The 15,487-nt window shown below is 44.7% G+C and overlaps 1 protein-coding gene across 6 annotated transcripts in view; it reads left to right on the top strand.

The window, feature by feature from the left end:
- NT5DC3 (5'-nucleotidase domain containing 3) overlaps positions 1 to 15,487 on the top strand; it is a 57,302-nt gene that overhangs the window by 24,095 nt on the left and 17,720 nt on the right. For 4 of the 6 annotated variants that reach the window (XR_016395035.1, XM_089921177.1, XM_022600019.3 and 1 more), the window contains exons 3-11: positions 151 to 225; positions 673 to 728; positions 6,314 to 6,404; positions 7,353 to 7,490; positions 9,233 to 9,293; positions 9,714 to 9,816; positions 9,961 to 10,062; positions 12,490 to 12,571; positions 13,837 to 13,923. Coding sequence is in view for 5 of the 6 variants with exons in the window: in XM_089921177.1 (XP_089777303.1) it covers positions 151 to 225; positions 673 to 728; positions 6,314 to 6,404; positions 7,353 to 7,490; positions 9,233 to 9,293; positions 9,714 to 9,816; positions 9,961 to 10,062; positions 12,490 to 12,571; positions 13,837 to 13,923 (795 nt within the window). In the remaining variant the exon portion in view is untranslated. The remainder of the gene's footprint in view (positions 1 to 150; positions 226 to 672; positions 729 to 6,313; positions 6,405 to 7,352; positions 7,491 to 9,232; positions 9,294 to 9,713; positions 9,817 to 9,960; positions 10,063 to 12,489; positions 12,572 to 13,836; positions 13,924 to 15,487) is intronic. The other 2 variants (XM_030763480.2, XM_089921176.1) reach the window with 2 other exon arrangements.

The raw sequence follows: 15,487 nt of genomic DNA, 5'->3' as shown, positions 1-15,487 counted from the left end.
GCAGAGGGCAAGCTGTGGCCTGTCCCTTCTGACCCCAGCTTCCCACCCAAGTGCACGAGCCGTCTCAGCCTTCGTACAGGGGCCAAGGGTGGATGCTGTCTTGAACTTAGTACGTCACTAGCTAAAACCGGTTCCTTTCTTCCTTCTTAGTATCCCGCGGAAATCAGGAAGTATGAGTATGACCCAAACTTTGCAATCCGTGGACTGCATTATGACGTGCAGCGGGTAGGTTGAATTCTCATCCTTTTCTACAGTTACACGTGCTCGGGAGTCAAATGTACTCTTGATGCTTTTCTTTGCTGAACGTGTAAATTGATTTTAAATTTTGTTCTTTGGGGCTGAAGAACTAAATTATCCAAAACATCTTTGGATGAAGTCTTTTTCAAGAGACTGTATTGGAAGAGCATGAATGCATTTAGCCACTGGGAGATACTTGCTTATTTCCAATAGTCATTCATTTTCAACATTATGAGGACAAGGTGGTTGTCATATCTTTTTTTGCAGACAGGCCGTTTCCTTAATGAGGAACTCGGCAAGCAAAGAAACATACAGGATGCTTCTTTGTTTAAGACAACTTGATGCTGATAGGATTTATAATGACACCTGGCATTTTCATTAAATATGCAAATTCTTGTGCATCATTTACCTGTGTGTGTGCTTGTGTTTTTGAAGGCAGTCTTGATGAAGATCGATGCTTTTCATTACATACAGCTGGGAACTGTCTACAGGTAAGCGTGAGAGGAAGTTAATTTAATTTACCCGAAGTAACCATGTGGCTTTGGGTTTCAAGACCCCCTGAGTGTTTAGTGATGGGAGGGCTGCAGTGTGTGTACCTGTGAATCATTCACTCATTCCCCCACTCCCTCCCTCCTTCAGAAACATTGATCAGGCCACTACCATGTTAGATGCTAATGGTTTGGCTTGCGAGGATGTCTTCAAGGAGCTTGGTATGTAGGTTGGAAGCCACACAGGTAGACCAATGAGTGCAGTCCACGGTGACCCAGGTGATGATGGACGTGTGCTCAGCCATTATGGAGCACTTTGGAGGACTCTGGGGAGGACGGGCTCTCCAAAGGCGATGGTGGCCACCTGAGTGCGGGTCCTGCAGAGGAGGTGTGGATGTGGAGGGATGGTGGGGGCAGGTGGTTGTTCCCACCATGGTAATTGAGTAGTTTGGATATTAAGACTCTTTTCCTCCTGTTTATTTATTTATTTTTTTATTTTTTGCGGTACGCGGGCCTCTCACTCACTGTTGTGGCCTCTCCCGTTGCGGAGCACAGGCTCCGGACGCGCAGGCCCAGCGGCCATGGCCCACGGGCCCAGCCGCTCTGCGGCATGCGGGATCTTCCCAAACCGGGGCATGAACCCGTGTCCCCTGCATCGGCAGGCGGACTCTCAACCACTGCGCCACCACGGAAGCCCTCCTGTTTATTATTGATAGAATTAGTAGAAGTACTGAGCTCAGTGAGAAATCTTTGTAACTTTGAAATGAAGGGTTTTGCCTTTTCTAATTCTTAAATTTGTGGGTGGGATTTAGGAGTGTGGTTTGTATTTATATATATATTTGGTATTTGTCTTTCTGTTTCTAAATGTGCTTACACTTCTGTTTCCTAATTTATTAATTCTGGACATTGTCCCTGCTGTGAGGGCTGAGGATTTGGCTCTCCTGCGCACGCACCCCCTTCTCCAGCCTCATCCTCCTAACCCTGTTGAGATCTCTCTCTGATTGTTTCACCGTTTGCATTATGACTCTGTAGGTCTTGTTCATTCTTAAGCCAAGTAGTGCACTGAGATCGTTTTCTTTTACAGTGCTTGGTTTTTAGGTTTACTAATAACCTCATTTTTTATTTGCTTAGTTTTCTAGTTAGGTATCTCTAGTTTTTTCCTTAATGTTCCATCACAGATATCCAGCATCTACTTATTTCCTCACAATTCACATGTGTTACATAATGTCTCAGTTACTTTTTTTTTTGACTACCTCCTCCTGCTCTCATCTACTCTGATTGTTCATTCTGGGACTTCCATTTGCTACTTTCCTTGTTTCCTGGTTCCCACCTCTTCCTCTTTCTGGCTTTACTCCCTCATTTTGCTGGAGCACATCCTCCAGTAGCTTCTTGGTGCTGGATACGGCTGATTCTGGGGATCTGTGTTCGTTCATCAGTTCCTCTCGTTGGTGTCCCCTTGCAGGCCCCGTTCTCAATGTTGCTCAGTCAGGTGCCTCCTTCTCACCAACTGTTTGTTTTCCAAAACCATGTTGAAATGTCTTATCTGCTGATGTCTTTGCACTCATTTCCTTTGATTTTGAGCAGTTTGTTCTTTTGCTGTCATTTTAATGGTGTTTCAAGAGGGAGAAGAGGTGGTGGTGGTGACGAGAATAATAATATTAGTAATAATAAATAGCAACTAACAAATATTGAGTTTTGCAGTGAGACAGATACTGCCATAAAGGTTTTGAGTTAACTCATATGGTCTTCCAAATAATCTTATAAGGTAGGTACTATTATTGGTCCCAGAGATGTTAATAGGTAGCTTGCCCAAGGCCACACAGAAGTAGAATTCAGACCCAGACAGTCTGGCTCCAGAGTCTGTGCTCTTGGCCTGCGTACAGCAGGCATTTCTGAACGTATGAGGGTTAACTGGAAGTCCTTGGCAGATCTTTCAAATCTGTCCCTCCAGTTATGTTTCTACCCTCTGCTCCTGGACTCAGTCGCTTATCCCATCTCTCCTGGGCTCTGTGGTGTTCTGCAGTGCAGTCCATCCTGGACGTAGTTGCTAGACTGATCTACCTAAAGCGTTGCCTTCAACGACCCCTCTCTCTTCTGAAATCCTGGATGGCTCCCCACTGTCTGAAGGATAGAGCCCAGATCTCTTAAATTTTCCATCAACCTTCTCTAAAACCCTTAGCTTCCTCTTCTGCCGTACACACCTCCTTTACTTCCTGGATTGGTTAAGACTCTTGGTTGCAAGTGACTGACACCCAACTCAAACTGGCTTTTAAAAAACCCCGGTTTGGGCTCACTAGTTGTGTAGTCTAGGGACAGAGCTTGTTGCAGGTGTAGCTGGCTCCAGGGGGCCAGGTAGTTGTTGTCAGTACTCTTTCCGTCTCTTGGCGTTCCTTCTCTCCGGCTTAGCTCACAGCAGGCCCCTCCGCGTGGTGACCCCTGGCAGTACCAGGCTTCCAGCCCCAGCTCCAGGTCAAGGGGGGAAGGGGAGTTTCTCTTCCCAGCAGTTTCAGCCAGTCTCAGGGAGCGGATGCCGGGCAGGTGCAACAACACAAATATTCCTTTCCTCCGAGTTCTCCTTTCGCACTGCTCGGCATCTGTTCAGGCTGGTGTTCTCCCAGGATGTGGTTTTCCTTCTCCTCTGCTTCTTGAAATCTCACCCATCCTTCTGCATGGCTGACTGGTGTTGAGGCCTCTCCTCACCCTCTCAGCCTGACAGGGTCTTCCTCTCCTGTGGTCCGCCCCATCCTGTGGCTCCTAATTATCTTGTTCCTTCTTTTGTGGATAAATCATCCGTCGTATTAGGGGTGTGGACAGGGCTAGGCTGGAGGAGCTTCTGAGACATTTAAAGGGGAAGGAGTGCTCAGGTTGAGGTCCTGGGAAGGTCGCTGGGGCCTCGGGGCTGAGAGGGGGTGTGGTAGCCAAAGCAGCAGGGGTGTGTGTGTGGCTCTGGAGTCCCACTTCCTGAGTGTGAACCCCAGCCCCACTGCTCACGTGTGTGCGGCCTCGAGCCAGTTATCGACCTGCTCAAAGCCTTGGTGTTTACTCCTCTGTAAAATGGGCATGATTCCAGCACCCACCTCCAGGGCGGCTGGTCATTTGGACTAGAGCATGCTTGGAACAGCATAGGCAGGCAAAAATGTCACTTCTCTCCTCTCTACCCTCCAAAGGGGTAACGAATGAGCAGATGGCGGGGAAGAATGCTTGTGTCTCAGCCTTGTCCCTCTCTGATCCCCGCAGGGTCGCTGCATCGGGCCGGCTTTCCCACTTTGTGTGGGCTGTGTGCCTGAGCACCGCTGGGCCAAGGGGCGGGCTGGCTCCCCGCCGCAGTCCTGTTTCATACCCATGTTTTCAGATTTTAACTGGGAACCTTGTGAAAAGCTAGGATTGTTCCCATCGTAGTCACAGCAGCAGAACTTGGATAGTACTTACCATATACCGGGTGCCGTTCTGTTTATAGCAACTCATTTAATCTTCTCAGTAGGTACCACCAGGAGGTGGGTACTGCTGTTGCCCCTGCCCCCCTTTTAAAAAATGACACTGACACCCAAAGAGGTTAAATTACTTGTTCCTGGTCTAGGTCATCCCCCCAGCAGGTGAGGGAGCTGGGATTTGAACCCAGGGCAGACTCTTTCAGGTCTGTGCTCCTACCCTTTCTATTTCTCTGACGCACACAGGGCCACGTAAAGTTTTATTCTGATTTCAGTGCTGGTTTAGGCCGCATTCGGGTGCGGCAGGTCTGTGTGCTGCTCTGTCTGCATGTTTTGAGCTGGCATTTGGCTACGTGGGCCTTAAAGATGCAGCTTCTGTGGCCACGGGCCCGTGAACGTGTCTTAGAGGCGGCAGTGGCTTCCGAAGGACCAGGCAGCCCCTAGGGTGGGGACAGAAAAATAACTCCCCCGGCAGAATCCCTTTACTTTGTCTATTCCCTTTCTAGGTGTCAGAGCCTTAGGGGTGCTCACTGCTGACTGCTGCTGTGGCAGCCAGAGCTGTCTTCCAAGGTCACTGTCTAGAATGATCTGGTTTAGTCCCAGTGTCTTATCTGATTTCTGGAGCAAAGATAAAGGGAAGTCCAGTGCTCTTTTGTTTTCAAAGGCCAGTAGTTGTTTCAGGTTAATCAAGATCAGAAGCAAAATATCAATGAATCCCCTTGGCTATTTTTAAAATTAAGATAAGGGTAGAGAATGGAGGAAAGAGGCTGAAGTGATATTTCCATTAAAGTTACACGTCACATGTAAATTATGTTTTATACGTAGTTTAATATTGGCCAAGTGTGATAAGCAACCTGTGTGTATTAGTAACTGGTGCTTCCGTCATTCACTCTGTGGTTTCCTCACCATTGGTGTCTGTTTCTCAGGTGCCTTCTCCTCTAGAGCAGGGGGTGGGGGACAGATATTTCCCTTCACAGTTCTCTAGAGGGGCTATTCCAGGTGAGGAAGTCTGAGACCATTAAATCCCACGTGAAACCACCTGCCCACAGCATGGGTACCAGAGACAGGGGTGGAATCCCGGCCAGTCAGACTCCACAATCTTTTTTTCCCTCTCTTTGGAGGAGTTGGATTCATTTACAGATTCTGTTGCAGCTCCTGGAAGCAGGCAGATGGGGGACGTTACCTTGACTTTTTACACATGGGGAAACTGGCCTTCAGTGTGTTGCAGCATTTGGGGTCATTCCTCCCGGAGGTGGTGTCAGGCATCCTGACGTGGCGTATTGTCCACTGGAGCCTGGTGTATGACTTTTTCTGCCTCAGCGCTCACCTTCTTAAGGTAGGGTATCAGAGGGCAGGAGGATGATGGGGACAGACCAGCCTCTCTCTCCCTAATGTATTAAAAACATTAAAAAAAAAAAAACCCAAGACTCACCCCAAAGCAGGTCATTAGGAGGCCATGTACCTTGTTGAGGGAAGCCGTGTGATGTGGTGGTTGAAGAGCTTGGGACCCAGTCCTGACCCACCACTTTCTACTTTGGTGACCTTGGGCAAGGTCTGTGACCTTTCTGTGCCTTGGTGGCTTCTGCTGGAAAATGGGAAGAATAATAGTGCCTCCCTCCTAAGATTGCTGAGAATTAAGTGAATGACTACGTGGAATTCATTTCTGGCATTCAGCAGGGGCCATGTGGTATTAGCTATTATTTTTCCTGCTCTCATTACCAGTAGAATGGTAGTAGTAATAGTAGCAGCATCATGCCTGTTATTTATAGCAGCTACCGGTGGCACCTCCTGCCTCTTTGTGACAGCAGCGTCTTGCGTTTCAGTTGAAAAATGCCAGCAGTTGTCAGAGGTCTGAAAACTGTTGCTCTCTCTAGCTGATGCTAACTGCCTGTGTTACAGGCAGCTAAATGTGTGTGTAAATGTGTGACAGTTTTTTCTGAACACAGGTTCCATAATCTTTTGTGTTAACTCCCTAGTCTTAATGCCACAAAGTCATCTGTTTTACCATGGGTGTATTTTTATTATTGAGAGTGCTATATGCTTACTGAGCCAGTTATTCTCCAGTAACTTTGTGAATGCAAAAGCATTGAGAGAATTAAGAACAAATAATGGAGTCATTATTTCACTGATCAAAATCACTGCCGCCTCTGATTTTCCCAGAGGCCTCAGCGTGGTCCCTGACGAGGAAGTCATTGAAATGTACGAGGGCTCCCACGTGCCTTTGGAACAGATGAGCGACTTTTATGGGAAGGTAACGAGAAATTATTTATTTACTTCAAGCAGCCTGTCTTTTTCCTTTTCGAAACGTGGCCTGGTAACTTTAGGATCTTGACCTACTAGGCTCTCTGCTTATAGGGAATCAGCAAGGACATTTGGGGTTGTGTTTTGAGAGACCCTCGATTTGAGAGAGATGGGTATGTTAGGGTCTCTCCTGGGTTCTTCCATGCTTCTCCTTTCTCAGCCCTTTCCCCCCTACCTGGTGAAGGCTCTGTATACCTTCCTTGTACCCCCTCGCTTGCCACCATCTCCCCGTGTGTGTCCCCACTTTCTGGATTAAGTCACTGGGGGCTATTGTACAGCAGCTGTTGCCTCCCCTGAGATTAAGGGCAGCACGTCACTTTGTGCCAAAGGGAAACCTCTGCTTTTCTAACTTTTGTGGTCTTCTTTGCTCTCCGAATTTCTGCTTCTTGTACTATTAGATGCGCTCTTATTTGCATGATCAAAATGCAGTGAAGATGTCCAATCACCTGGTAAACTTAGTCTTATAAATCACAGGTGTTCAGAGAAAGGCTCTTTTCCAAACCCCCATGTGGGCTGTGGTGCTCAAATTTAGGAGAGTTAGTGGCTTTTTATGCCATTCCATGGGCAAGAATCAATTTGCTGGCTTTCCCCTGTGTGTGGGGATGAAAGCGTGTGAGCTTTAAGATGGATGGAGCCAAAGGAGAGGAAAGGGAAGGGTGGTTAGACTTTTGGGGGGAAATCAGGGCATTTCCTTGGAAATCCCACTTACACTTAGAGTGAGACGTCAGCTCTGCTGTGAATGACAAGAAACAAGGTGAATGTTTTTACTTTTTCATTATTAGAATTTTCCTTTCCTTGTGGGGAGGGAGCCAGATGTTGACGACCAGAATCCCCTGGGTAAATGTAAAGTCTACTGTGGTGTTGGCTCCCTTGCTGAAGCCTTCCTCCCTGCCTGCAGAGTTCCCACGGAAACACCATGAAGCAGTTCATGGACATCTTCTCCCTGCCCGAGATGACCCTGCTGTCCTGTGTGAACGAGTACTTTCTGAAGAACAACATTGACTATGAGCCCGTGCACCTGTACAAAGACGTCAAGGTGGTGTGGACGTGGGGTGCCATGACGCTGCAGCTCTTCTAGCTGCTCAGCAGAAGTAACAGAATCCCTGGCCTCCCCTGTCGGCTGGGTCTTTGAAATCATCCTTTGCTTGGGATCTCTTTTATTTGTGGTTTAACCCTGAAAAATCCTAAGAAAGATGTTATGTTAGGAGAATTGGAAGTGAGTCAAATTGGTTGTTAAAAGAAGAGGGTACTTGCTATCTGGATTTCCATGTGCGTACATACACACATCATTTACATGACTTTGTGTTTATGTATTTTAATTTACATTCATATTCACATGTGTCTATAGATATATTCTTTAAGCTGTCTGAACTTTTTTCAGTACTTAAAAATATGTTTATATATTGCTTATTTAATATATATTTTTAATACATATTTCTAAGCATCTATTATTTAAATATCTGTATTTTTAAAAGATCCATATGTACATACTACAGTGTTTTTATTATGTGTTCATGACTAATTTTAAGTATTGACTGCCCTGAATCATGGGTTTTAAGAAGATATAGGATGAATGAACAGTTTCTCAATATCAGTCTGGTGTTATTTGAACTAAATTTAAATATTTAGTTTTGGTTCTCTGTTTTGCTCACACGAATACTTCATCTTTAAGAATCACTGGTAGTTATGTAACCCTTAGCATTCATGAGGAAAGATGTTTACTAGAAAGTTCAGTTTTTACTATGAAGTATTACTACCACTAATAGTGAACACACATGTAGAGTTTACTGTGTTCCAGGCACTATTTTTCTGAATGCTTTATGCATATTAACTAATTAAATCCTCAGAAGAATGCCCTGAGCTCTTATCACCTTCCTTTTACAGATAGAGAAATTGAGGCACAGAGAGGTTGAGTAACTTGCCCAAGGACATCCAGCTAGTAAGTAGCAGAGCCTGCATTTCAGGCCAGGAGGCTGGGCTCCGGCTTGCTCTTAACCACTGCCTTCTGCCGATGCGCAGTTGAAACAGGCCTGTGGTGGAAGATAAGTGAGGTTGAGTTTACAGTCCAGAGGTGCTCATTCCCGACGTTAAGCACCTACCAATTTTCTAAGGCTTATGGCCCAGTTTTTCTTCAGCCCAGTCCCCTGCTACAGACTCCAGAAAGTTTCCATGTGCCTCCAGGAGTGCCCATCTATGTAGTAGACTTGCTTAGAGCTACCTGAGAGCGGGGCTGTGCTCTGAGACCTGCCAGGCATGACACCTGCCAGTGGCTTTTCCTCACGTCTGCCGGCTGGACCACATCTCTGCCCGAGTTCCAAGATCCTTGACAGTTCCTTGCCTCTTTGGTAGCACTGAAGAGAGGAGGATCCTATCATTGTTCTCTGCCCAACAGAACCTGCTGCTGGGGTCCAGGGAAGGGTGCAAAGATGGAAAGAGCAATAATTCCCTTTTGTTCAGATGACCTGGAATTATTTGATCATGATACTGCATATAAATGACTGTTTATCCTGTGGGACTTTATTCAGAATTGTTCATACAAATTACCTCCTCCAAGTGGCTTTTTTGAAAATTGCACTGGAAACTGCTGCTATCACCATGGCAACTTAAGTTTCTTCCCAGGGGCCACCTGTGATAAATGGACCAGAATTTAGATTTCATTTAGTGCTTAGGTTGCCAGGCTTCTGCAGACAGACATTATCCTGAAGGCCATTTCGCTTGGCCTCTTACTCAGACTGTCTCAGTTATACTCTGACTGATTAAAAACGTATCTTTTGGCAGGATTCGATTCGGGACGTGCACACCAAAGGAATCATGTACAGAGCAATTGAAGCAGATGTTGGTACGTACCGGACGCTATCGTGAAGATCAGCCTCCCCTTTGCTATGTAATTACGCAGGCATTTTACTCTCACTCCAGGTGCTGAGCAGGGGCTGTAGTACCTCTTCTGAGTGCAGTGCAGGGACCTTGCATCCTGGCGCCTTAGATGTCTCCCTCCCCTTTGTCTCAGAACTTGACATAATCCCGACTGGAAAGGAGAGGAGCTGGTAGCTGCAGCCACTTAGGTTTTTCCACTTAGACTGAAGAGGCAGGGTGTTGGTTACTGATGCACCGGGTACCGATATACTGCCTCGAACCAAGCTTCCTGAAGGCTTTTCTCCCCTCAAGTGCCCTAGACAGTGCTGGACCCCATTTAGGAAGTGCTTGCAGATTAACTGACTTCACCCTGAAACTCTGTGTGCATTTTTCTCTTGCTCTTTAGAAAAGTACATCTGCTACCCTGAGCAGACCCGTGCAGTGTTGGCCAAACTGGCTGATCACGGCAAGAAGATGTTTCTCATCACCAATAGCCCCAGTAGCTTTGTGTAAGTTCTTCTGTGATTCCTGGCTACTTTCTGGCTCACTTCCTGTACTCCCTGTATTTTGATAGCTGGAAATTCGAAAGAAAAAGTTGCAAGAATAGTTAATCCCTGCAGTGTTAGACTAACCTGGCTGAAATATTGTTCTAGGGACAAAGGGATGAGGTATATTGTTGGAAAAGACTGGAGGGACCTGTTTGATGTGGTCATTGTTCAGGCGGAGAAGCCAAACTTCTTTAATGATAAGCGGAGGTAAGTGTCTGTCTTTTTAGGGACTAGATTTTATTCATTTGCTGCTGCGAATACTTACGTAATGTGTCTTGGTGAAATCCAGTTGGAAAATCACAAGCATCTAACATCATAGCTTTTGATTTTTAACCTCTAGCAAGTAATTGCAAGGAAGGTGGGATGAGTACATAGCAGACAGCTGACACCTCTTGAAACGGTTCTCAATTCAGTTCGGGCTACTTCAGTCCTCTGAGTCAGGCTTTAAGAGAACAATTGACAACAATGAAAATTCCAAATTTAGCATCACATAGTAAATTAGATCTCTCGATGCAGATGCCTTGTGAAGCATAACAAAACAGCAACAGCAAACCACCTGGTGGGTATCTCTTTAAATAGAGCTCTAAATGGTTCACTGACAATTGCACTTAGATTTTGCAGAACTTCTCTGCAATACAGGTTTTGCATCAAGTGGAGTAAATCTAGACCAAAACTTAAAGTCTTTCTGCCGCAGAATCCTTGAGCAATAGAGGAATGGGAAAGTTTGGGTTGTGAAGGTGACAGGGGTGTGCTCTTCGCGTTTTGTGACTGAGGGTCGGGGGTCCTAAAAGGTGATTTAACGTGCGGGGCAGACCGGTTCACCAAGAGTCATCCCGCACAAATGTCAGTAGTGTTGAGAGTAACTGCACTAGGATTATAAAAATAATTCCTATTTGTATAACAGTGACCTACTTTTGAAACACTTTTACCCACATTTCTCTGTTCTGCAGTGGGTAACCATGCAGCCTTTCCCTCTCTGCTAGGTGATTTAAAGCATAATAATTCGGTGCCTGTAGTTAGTGTTGAGTGGATTAAATTCCTCTTATGATGCTAAATTCCACTTTTTCAAGTGTCACAGTGACTCCTGGAAGAAGAGGCACGCCCAAGAACCATGTGCAGAGACTGAGAAATCAAGAGAATGTAGGAAAAACAAGAGTGTTGATCAAAAACAGCTGTAGGGCTTCCCTGATGGCACAGTGGTTGGGAGTCCGCCTGCCGATGCAGGGGACGCGGGTTCGTGCCCCGGTCCGGAAAGATCCCACATGCCGCGGAGCGGCTGGGCCCGTGAGCCATGGCCGCTGAGCCTGCGTGTCCGGAGCCTGTGCTCCGCAACGGGAGAGGCCGCACCAGTGAGAGGCCCGCTTACCCGCACAAAACAAAAACAAAAACAAACAAACAAAAAAAACAGCTGTAAACACTGGCTTGCTGTTTGGTCAGTGATAAAACGCTCTCCTGCATTTTCTTATTAGATCCCAGCGGGGTGGAGTGGTCAGGGGAAGGGCCCCATATCTCCTTTCACCTCCCTCCTTTGTCATGTTTATACTCAGTGGCAGGACCCTGTCTTGGATTAGATTTTCTCAGCACAGTGCTCTTCCTTACTCTGGGTGCCTGGATTAAGAATTCTCTACCCCTGTTCATCCCCATGTTATTTATAATGTTGAAGGTTAGAAACAACCTAAAGGAACGTCCATATGAGGGGATATTATGCAGCCATTAAAAATGAGGTTTTTTTTTTTTTTAAATGGCAGCGAACATGTTTTACAACTGAAAAAAATGATGTATGAAGGTTACATAATCACATGGGAGATTGCTCACAGCCTTGGAGAGAAAAAGATACGTATTAGTATCCGCAAATGATGCTCATTTTATGTTCATAAAAAAGAGAAAGATAACAGATACATAAAGACTGAAAGATATCCACTGAAATGGTGTGTTTCTACCTGGGTACTGGCATTATGTTTTTCCTTTTCTTCATTGTATTTTTCTGCATTTTTCCAGAGTTTTTTTGCAGTGAGTTTGTATTTTTATAACCAGGAAAGCAATCCAAATAAGTGTTACCTAAAAAAAAAAGAAAAAGGACAAACAAACCTTGTGTTTTTTGGACTAGCACCCCCAGGGTGAGGAATGAGGCCTTTATTCTTTTTTTCCTATTTTTCCATCATAAAATAATATGCCCAGTTCTCTGATCTCTGATGTATTTTGTATCTAGAGTGGTTGCATTTCAAGTACAAAGCTGGATAAATATACTAAGCAGTATTTCTATAAGCTTTTTTTGTGTGTGTGAAAAGTTTTCTACACGGTTGGATACGTTTAGAAAATCTGGGCTAAAGAGAGTTTCTTTATAGGAGGGCTTTTCAGAGCCATCGGTAACTTTTAAGGAGGAACGGGGATAGTGGATAGTGGATAGTGTTTTCCAAATATATTTGACCCTGGAATTCTGTTTTTTCACTAACCTTCTTTGGATACCGGGGTCCGAAGTTTGGGGTGTATTGCACGAGGCCCGGGAACGTGATGGTGGGGTCTTGGTTTCGGCTGGCTCCTTTCTGTTCTCAGGGGCTAACCGTGGAGTTTCTCATATAGCACACAGCCTGCACTGGTACCACACGTCATAATGTTTCCTGTTTCTGTTGTTAGACCTTTCCGGAAGGTGAATGAGAAAGGCGTCTTACTCTGGGATAAAATCTACAAGTTGCAGAAAGGCCAGATTTATAAACAGGTATCTCGTGACCCATCTGTCCTTTTTGTTGCTGTGCTTTGTGATCGGTTATAATGATAACAGCTGACATTCGCTGAGGCCTGCCATGTGCCAGGCACAGTCCCGAGGGCTTTGCTTCAATGGACTGTTTATAACTTAGTGGCAGAATTTAATCTTAAGTCCATACATTTTCAGTGTGCTGTGTGTAAATTAGCTCAGAATTGAACAGTTTTTGAAAAAAAAATTTTAAAGCATTTTTTCCATAGGGTATAAAATTTAAGATGCCAGTAGTAAACCTTGGAAATTTCTCTTTAGTAAGTGTTTAATCACATGGCATCGCACCCAAATTGGTAATTATTTCCTGATGAACTGTGTTTTATGTACAGTTTTGATGTATTTCAGTATCACATAAAGCTCTCCCGCGTTTGAGTAAATGATTGAATTGCTGTCCAGTTTTGTGTTACTGAAATTAGGTTTTTTTATCTTATCTTTAAACGTTTTTATATGTGTGTAATATTTATAACATAAAATTACAGAACAGTACTATACAGTACTATACAGGTTTTTTTTTTTTTAAAGTACTGATACATTCCTGTTGGATATGTAACAAACTGCTGTGTGTGGCCCTAAGTATATTTTTTAGGCCTGAAAGATTAGCTTTGAACAGCCCTCCACGTCTAGGAAGTGAGCCTAAGAAAATTGTTAAGATGTAGCTAAAGCTTTGCTACAAGAATGTTTATCATGAAGTTACTTACAAAATAGATAACAAGGTAAATGTCCAGCCTCAGATAATTGGTAAAACGAATCATGGTAGGTCTCAGCTGCTAAAACTACATGGCAGGCAAATATTTATTGACATGGTCACAGAACGTTAAGCGTGAAAAAAAAAGATCATTACAAAGATACTCAGTATGAAGCCCTTCTGAAAAGTACATTTGACTTAGAAGAAAGGTCTAAAAGATTTCACATAAAAATGTTCTTTATCTTTATCTTTTGATATTTAAAATAAATTGTAAAAGCAAAAACATTTTTTTAAGTTTTAAAAGGTAGATATCGGGACTTTCCCTAGCAGTCCAGTGGTTAAGACGCCGTGCTCCCAGTGCAGAGGGCACGTGTTTGATCCCTGGTTGGAGAACTAAGATCCTGCATGCCGCATGGCGCGGCCTAAAAAATGAATAAATACTATAAATAGAAATAAAAAAACAAAGTAGGTATATTGGGCCATGGGTTATACAGGTCTCTTATTTGTCATACAATATAACACCTATATTTTTCTGTTATTGCAGGGTAATTTATATGAATTTTTGAAGCTTACTGGATGGAGGGGATCCAAAGTGTTGTATTTTGGTGACCATATATACAGTGACCTGGCGGTGAGGAACCTTTTTTCCTGTTTCTTTGTTGGGGACAGTGTTAGGCCCACTTATTGAGGAATTTATCTTTGTTTAAGACCATTTTCATACTTTCATAAAAGTGAGGAGTGGGCCACATTTTCTTTTTTTTTTAAAGTCCCATATTTTATGCAACAGGATGGATCAGAGTCATGAAATAGATTATTTTTTTTGGAAGATGATGGAAATTAGCAATTTACTCAGTTTATCAGAAAAAAATCTTTCCATTTAGGTAATGGTAAGAAATAAATGTCCATGTTCTTTCCTTTCCCTTTTATTATTAAGCATCAGAAACATACAATTGCTTCGTAAAATCTCATAAACATCAGTCAGGGTTTCTTTTTTTTTGGGGGGGCTCACGGGCCCAGCCGCTCTGCGGCATGTGGGATCTTCCCGGACTGGGGCACGAACCCGTGTCCCCTGCATCGGCAGGCAGACTCTCAACCACTGCGCCACCAGGGAAGCCCAGTCAGGGTTTCTTTTGCCAGCCAGTCATTTTGAAAGAGTACAAAACTGGCATTTCCAGGGAATAGCTATTATGTGAAAATGAGGCTTTTCATGCCCCTCGGAATGACTACAGTGTCTCAGGACTTGAATTATGATTTAATGTATAATTAGCGCAGGATTGAGTGAATCACATCTATTACCACACTTGGTTCCTCGTGGAATGAATTTATGTTTGTTAAGTGATTCCAGGCGAGGTTGCACAGCGCACATTTTGCAAAGTCTGAATGAAGCTCGGTGTCCAGGAGGTAACAAGAGTAGGTCATGGCCGGCTGTCAAACTCCTCTGATATTTCTGAGTATTTTGATATTTCTGAGTATTTTGGCCCACACTGGATTGGCCTCACACGTGTGCACGTCTGTGTCGCTCTTGTACTATCGAAACGGTGACCTTTAATGGCTGAGCAGTAGGACCATCTGGGAAGCATTTCAAAGCACACGTGCCTGAGCCCCACTGAGGTGTATGGAGTCAAACTTTCTAGAGGTGGTGGAGGTAGAAGGTTGATTCCAGTGTCTGTGTGTAGTGACACCCTTCCCAGGTGACTCCAGTACACGTGCTGCATAATCATGTCTGTCCAGTGGGTTGAGGTCTAGTGGCAGGAATCGTGGGAGAATTGGAAAACTGAGGTTTTCATCCGATCTCTGCTCTTTATTAGCTGTGTGACCATGGGCACATCCCTCAAGCCTGGATGTCTTCATTTGTAAGAAGAGTGAGATAAGCTAATATATACAAAAGTGCTTAGTAAAGTAGAAACAAAGTGCCCCCTTCAGGATGTTGGCACTCCCAGAATGCCCGGCCAGGTGACGTGGTATCACAGCATGTACCTCTTGCCGTGTGGCCTGTGGGCCTTGAGGATATTACTAACTGTGTGCTACCCCGGAGGCATGTAGGTACATGGCCCCATGAGGTGACACACACACAGACACGCCTTAGCACTATGAGAAGTAGTTTGTCAAGAATGCAGTAGTTTGTCAAATGTGGTCCCCATGACATCGGCATCACCTGGGAACTTGTTGGAACTGCAGATTCTCAGCTTCACCCC

This window comes from Delphinapterus leucas, chromosome 11 (assembly GCF_059928025.1).
Source record: "Delphinapterus leucas isolate spDelLeu-1000000601 "Yukka" chromosome 11, BTC_Dleu_Yukka2, whole genome shotgun sequence".
Classification (NCBI taxonomy): Eukaryota; Metazoa; Chordata; class Mammalia; order Artiodactyla; family Monodontidae; genus Delphinapterus; species Delphinapterus leucas.
The sequence above is the reverse complement of the archived record's forward strand: the minus strand, read 5'-3'. Positions and strand labels throughout refer to the sequence as shown.